The following is a 6,971-nucleotide window of genomic DNA, read 5'->3' as shown; positions in this document are numbered from 1 at the left end:
ATAAATGATACAAACGAGGAAGTCGAGGAAGTGACAGAGGCTTACGATCGTTCACTTTCAGCTCTACATTTTGTTGGGACTTTGTTTAGTGTAAAAACCCAAACGTACGCACTGCTTTATTTCCACAGCATCCAACACTTTATTTGCATTTGTCCCGCGGTCCATGTACACACATTTAGCAACACAAGTCACATGATTCTGCAAAACAATGAGAGAAAACTTTGGATTTTAGGATCTGCTCCAATAGAAACCTCAGAGTGTTTGGACTTGGAATGGTCATTTCATTATATTTCTGTCCCTCACACCGTCGTACCAAACGGAAGAGTTGAAACAAAACAAATCATAAACTGCAAGGTCACTTAAGGGCATGTTCTTGGTCAAACCTGCATGCCTACACACAAGGAGCTGACAGCAACGCGTAACAACTCTCATCTGCACTAGCTTTACCATTTAAGAACGATGTACATTCAGATGCGTCAAAAATCGTAGATGTCGACGAAAGAGGGACAAATGATGGCACGGTCAGGCAACAGAACAGAAACATACATAAATAAATACATGATAAATAAATAAATAAATGGTTAAGAATCTAGCTTTATGTTGCTCTATGATATTTGGTATTTGCTGTCATTGTGCTTTCAGCCCTCACTGAAACAAAAACGTCGGGATTCGCCATCGTTTCGTTCAGTGGCTCTCAAACCGCTCATCTTTCCCCACGGGTCGCTGACAAAAAATAATCCACAAAATGCCCCGCCGCTGGTACGCGCGCCACAGTCTGAGAACCGCCGACCGAGACGCGACAGAACGATTGACCTCCCGGATCATTTTTGGATGACCCGGTGCGACTAAATCCTAAATTTGTCGGTCGGACGCGTGAGAAAACTGTTTCTTGCTGGTATTTCTGTCGACCGATAAACGTCACATTGCAAACGCTGCATCAAACCGTGTATTATGTCACGTTTAAGTCCAGTTTCAGTCTGTGCGGGGGGAAAAGAAAATCTGAATCGGCGTTGTGCTGTATTTGTAACTCATAATGGGCAGGTTTCCTCACACTTGCAAAAAACGTATGGCATGATCAGAGTCAACACAATCTGACAGCAACAAGTTATAATAAATTACAATTAAAACACTACAAAAAGTCATCGCGAGAAAAGAGGACCAGCACTAATGTAGTGCATATGGCATAATTCAAAAAAGGCTGTTCGCTCGGTAAAATGTCCAGCTCTGATGAAGACGGCCCAGTCAGATCCACCAACGTCTTCTTTCTTTCCCTTGCTGTGAGAGTTCAGAGGAAAAAAAACTGTAGATCTTTCTCATGGATCAATGTCGAGGCTTTTGACACTTGTGATCCAAACATCACTTTCAACGTGGCAACCAGTCACAATAGAAAAAAACTACAGTTCAAAGTTTCAAAATGTCTACTTTCCCGTCAGCAAGAGAAGCAGCAGCAGCAGATTTTACCTCCGCCAAACCTCTCCCGAGCTACGGCGTCGAATCATCCCGTTTCCCCCCGTTTTCCGCGGTACAAAATGGCAATACGAGCGCGGCAGAACCTCCTCAAGGGGGCGCTGTGGCGTGTAGCGGGCCGTAATCTTCACTTCCGTCACGAGGCACGTTCACATGTCCATGTCACCGTCGTAGGCCAGACTCAAGGGTTTCTGAGGGGCCGCTGTCTTGGAGGAGTGTGAAGGCGTGCTGGAAACATAAACAACAGGCTTTTAGTATCGGGGCGTGACAGTTTAAGAGAAAAACGCGGTCGGGAATGATTGTTGCGATGTTGCAGCGTTAAGGGCGCTTCCGAACGACTAAAATGTGTAAGTACATTTCAAGTAGCGAAGGCATTTCCATACCAGAGCAGGAAGGACAAGGCGATAATGAAGAGAATGAGGATGAATCCGACGACGATGACGGCGTAAACCCAGATCTTCACTCTGCCGTCTGCACAGAACAGGGAGAACAAGGGGCCATCAATCTACAGTCCAACCGAGCGCAGCGTTTGGCGTCGCCCGGTTTTATTTTTAGCAACGACACTGATATCGTTCTCTGTAGGAAGGTGAATAAGCGAGACTAGACTGTAACTTTTGTCTTACTGCGTCCAATACTTCTCAAATGTTACTTATCTATTTATTTATTATATGTAGCTGTTTGAAGAAATGCAGGAAAGCCACAAAGTAATTCATCGATTCACTTATAATGATGTATTATAGTAAGATTAAGTAACTAAGCTAGCTTTTAGAGAATGTTTAGCATCATAATATTCAGACATTAGGCATAAAGCATCAGGAATGTTCTAACATGTGTCCGTAAATGAGTAAGGATCATAAAATGTGCAGGAAATATCACTTTGTACTTTTGTTTAGGAGATGACAATAGACGTTTTTATTTATTTTAATTCTAGACAACATACTCGATAATCTAATTCTGCATATCTTCCAAATAACAATACATTTTTTGCTAGTGTGCGACAATAATGCCATAGTTAGTATTGATTTTACGATTAAGTTACAACTTTATAACACCTTAACTAGCCTTAATAAAGAATGTACAAATATTTGATTAATAATGAACACATAGTTTATTAAGAACTATTCAAATACTTACACACTATCACAGACTTTAGCCTTGTTACATCTAGGCTCAATGTATTTATTTATTTATTCACTTTTAACACTCTATAATGACACTTTATTTTGTACAGTTTGTTTTTACATAGTTTTATGCTTTTGTATTTCCTTGATTTGTATCGTGAAGCACTTTGCTCACCCCGAGTGCTGCAAAGGGAGCTATAAATAATGATTGATTAATTAAACCTAACTTCCTTCTGCATACATTGCTATAATAATTTATTTTTCCATATTCTGTGCAAAAGCCCCACCACCCATCCCCCCTCGCCTCTCACCTGGTCCCAAACTCTCCTTGGCTACAAAAGCCCCACCACCCATCCCCCCTCGCCTCTCACCTGGTCCCAAACTCTCCTTGGCTACAAAAGCCCCACCACCCATCCAACCTCGCCTTTCACCTGGTATCTCCCATAGCTAGGATGCACTGGGTCTCAGCGTTGCCGGGACTTATTGTCACATTAAAAATCAAACCAACCCGAGGCCCTATGTAAAAAGAGCCCCCCCTAGTGCTATTTCTGTAGTCACATCATCACACAGATGGAAAAACAAAATGCGAGTCAGGCCCAATCTGAGAAATGTGATTCATATTCCCTGTGAAAAGATAAAGCCCAGTCTCACTGAAACTAGTCTGAAACTTGCTGTGCTGAATGTCAGATCCTTATGTAACAAATCTCTCTTAATTAATAATTTTATTTCTTCTTATAATCTTGATTTTATGTTTTTAACTGAAACATGGCTTGACAAAAACACAGGAAATGTAGTTCTGATAGAATCTGCTCCACCCAACTTTAAGTTTGAATCTGAAACACGAGAAAACAAAAAAGGGGGTGGAGTCTGTGCTGTCTTTAGAGATGAAATAATTACCCGCAGGTTGTCTTTTGGGGTGTTTTCATCATTTGAGTATGTATCCTTTAAAATGGAGCTAAAACGGTCTCCATCCATTCTCTTCATTGTTTTATACAAGCCTCCCCAGCACTGCCAAAGTTTTATTGATGATTTTACTGAGATGCTTTCAGTCATATGCACAGACTTTGATTGTTTGGTCATTACAGGTGATTTCAACGTGCATGTTGATAATATTTGTGACAGAAACGCTAAAGAGCTTGATGCTGTCCTTGAAACCTTCAGTCTTACTCAGCATGTGAGAGGCCCCACCCACAGCAAAGGACACACTCTAGATCTCATAATTACAAAGGGGGTAAATATTTCAAATGTTAATGTGATCGATGTTGCTCTGTCTGATCATTTCTGTGTCTTCTTTGACCTGTCTGTTTCTCCCAAACCTCCGGTTGGTCCTGCAGTTGTTCAGAGGAGACACATAAGTGATGGCACAGGTGCACTGTTTATGGAAATGATAAACTTTGAAAATGTCTCATGTTCTAATGTAAATGATTTGTTGAACTCTGTTACATCTAGTGTTTTGAATGTTCTGGACACCATCGCCCCTATAAAGGCTAAAATGGTTAAAAATAAGCAGAAGGCGCCGTGGAGAAATGATGATTCGGTCAGGGCACAGAAAAGGGAGTGCCGCAGGGCCGAACGGAAATGGCGCAAGTCAAAGCTCCAGGTTCAAAAAGAGATTTACAAAGAAAAGCTGAACATGTACAACCTAATCTTATGTAGAACTAGGGAAAGATATTTTTCTGAAATAATTGGAAGCTGCAGTAACAACTCGCGTGTCCTGTTTGCCACAGTAAACAGATTAACAAACCCTCCAGCTCAGCTGCCGTTAGAACTCATTTCCACATCCAAGTGTAATGAGTTTGCATTATTCTTTAATGACAAAGTTCAGGGCATTAAAAATGCTATAAATCCCACAATGCAAAAAATTACCCTAAAACCACCAAGACACTTAGAGCTAACTCACTTTGCACCAGTAACTGACAAAACTGTCCATGAGATCATCACCAGTCTGAGTTCATCTACATGCTGCCTCGATGTGTTACCCACCAGATTTCTAAAGTCTGTGCTGAACAGTTTGTTAGCACCATTCACTCACATAGTTAACATGTCGCTTCAATCTGGAACATTCCCAATGTCTTTGAAAACTGCGGTCATAAAGCCTCTCCTAAAGAAGAGCAGTCTTGATGCCGCAGTACTGAGTCATTACCGGCCCATCTCTAATCTGCCATTTTGGGGCAAAGTCCTTGAAAAGGTTGTTTACCAACAGCTCACAGATTTCCTCTTAATAAACAACTCATTTGATGTTTTTCAGTCAGGTTTTAGACCTCATCACAGCACTGAGACTGCTCTTGTCAAGGTGACAAATGACATCCACTTGAACACTGACACGGTCAAAGCCTCAGTCTTAATTCTGTTAGATCTGAGTGCTGCTTTTGACACTGTCGATCATGGGATCCTCTTACAGAGACTAGAGGACTGGGTGGGCATCACTGGCACTGCCCTAAACTGGTTAAGGTCCTATCTGGAAGACAGGAAGTACTTTGTTGAAATTGGTAGCTGTGTCTCAGACCACATGACCCTGACCTGTGGCGTGCCCCAAGGGTCAGTCCTGGGTCCCCTTCTGTTCAACCTCTACATGCTGCCGTTAGGTCAGTTGATACGCAGTGAAAATGTGTCCTATCACAATTATGCAGACGAGACTCAGATCTATGTTTCACTATCGGCAGGTGACTATGGGCCAGTAGATTCACTCTGTCACTGCATCCAACAGATCAGTGTGTGGATGCAAAACAACTTTCTCCAGCTGAACTCAGACAAGACTGAAATAATCGTTTTTGGCCCACAGAAACAAAGAGAAAGTGTTAGCGGTCACCTCCAGAGTCTCGCTCTAAAACCTACAAACCAAATTAGAAATCTGGGGGTAATAATGGACTCAGACTTGAACTTTAACAGCCACGTCAAATCAATAACATCAGCAGCTTTTTACCATCTAAAAACATTGCCAAAATCAAAAATATAGTGTCAAAACCAGATTTAGAGAGACTTATCCATGCGTTTGTCTCCAGTAGATTAGACTACTGTAACGGCCGCTCACTGGCCTCTCCAAACGAGCTGTAAAACAGCTGCAGTACATCCAGAACGCTGCTGCTTGGGTCCTGACCAGAACCAGGAAGTACCATCACATTAGTCCTGTTCTCAGGTCTCTGCACTGGCTCCTGTGGCTCAGAGAATAGACTTTAAAGCAGCTCTGCTTGTGTACAAGTCTCTCCATGGCCTAGCACCAAAGTACATCTTGGATATGTTAGTGCCATATGAACCATCTCGGACTCTGAGGACCTCAGGGACCGGCCTCCTGCTGGTGCCAGAGTCAGGACTAAACATGGACCGGCCTCCTGCTGGTGCCAGAGTCAGGACTAAACATGGACCGGCCTCCTGCTGGTGCCCAGAGTCAGGACTAAACATGGACCGGCCTCCTGCTGGTGCCAGAGTCAGGACTAAACATGGGGAATCTGCGTTTCAGTTTTATGCAGCTAAAATCTGGAACAGTCTTCCTGAAAATGTGAGACAGGTTCTACTCTGACAATGTTCAAATCTAAGCTAAAAACAGTTTTGTTTGGCTGCGCATATGACTGAAAGGATTTTTTCTTTGCACTCTTCTCTTTTGTTTGTGATTTTATTAGTTTAGAAAATCAGTTGGATTGATAATTTTTAATTTAGTTAATTTTATTGTATTTCTGTAGTTTCTTTGTGATTTGAATGCATTTTTCTTGCTGTGAAGCACTTTGAATTGCCTTGTGTATGAAATGTGCTCTACAAATAAACTTGCCTTGCCTTGCCTTGCCTATTCTGACTCCACAAACAGAAACACAAATGCTTTTCCTCATTGCTCAGACTCAGAATAAGTGTTTCTGAATATTTTTTGTTTATTATTTACATTATTTGTGAAGTCTGGAGTGTTATAAAGGGCTCTATAAATAAAGATTGATTGATTAATTAATACCCTAAGCTTGAATCCCATAATAATCTACGTGTTCATAATGAATCAAGTCGTTGTTCACACTTTATTAAGGCTAGTTCAAGTTCCATCATTGTAAAGTGTTACCATTCTATGCTGGTTGATCCCCCCTGTGGTCAGATCTTCAGACGGGACGTGCTACTGTGCACGACCCGGACCACTGCCCTTATGAACTGAACCTGTGACCTGTGGCTCTCCACTCCCGTACCTGGCCCCACCGGTCGCAGCGTCCACTCCGTGAAGACATCCTGTGCTTGGGCCGGACCCGGTTTCAATCTGCCCGAGTTGGTCTTCACGTCCGCCTTCTTGTAGCTGTCCACCCCCGGCGTCCTGGTGCAGTAATCCAGGAAGCCGTGCGAGCTCATGACTTCGGTGTAACCTCTCTCACACCCACACACGCCGCTCTGCACGACGAGACGAGCCCGGCGCAG

General features: G+C 42.7%; 1 protein-coding gene across 1 annotated transcript in view; it reads right to left on the bottom strand.

Annotated features, from left to right (window-relative positions):
* Window positions 1–1,508: 1,508 nt before the first annotated feature.
* Window positions 1,509–6,971, bottom strand: part of thsd7ba (thrombospondin, type I, domain containing 7Ba) — a 274,964-nt gene continuing 269,501 nt past the window's right edge. Inside the window, exons 26-28 of the mRNA XM_072443961.1 lie at window positions 6,749–6,944; window positions 1,851–1,938; window positions 1,509–1,695 (exon numbers count right to left, since the gene is read on the bottom strand). Coding sequence (XP_072300062.1) covers window positions 1,617–1,695; window positions 1,851–1,938; window positions 6,749–6,944 — 363 coding nt within the window. The 3' untranslated portion in view covers window positions 1,509–1,616. The remainder of the gene's footprint in view (window positions 1,696–1,850; window positions 1,939–6,748; window positions 6,945–6,971) is intronic.

The sequence above is a fragment of the Eucyclogobius newberryi genome, unplaced genomic scaffold (assembly GCF_026437365.1).
Source record: "Eucyclogobius newberryi isolate DKJ021-1_F unplaced genomic scaffold, fEucNew1.0.hap1 SCAF_14, whole genome shotgun sequence".
In the NCBI taxonomy this organism is placed as follows: domain Eukaryota; kingdom Metazoa; phylum Chordata; class Actinopteri; order Gobiiformes; family Gobiidae; genus Eucyclogobius; species Eucyclogobius newberryi.
This window is presented reverse-complemented; position numbering and strand designations above follow the sequence as displayed.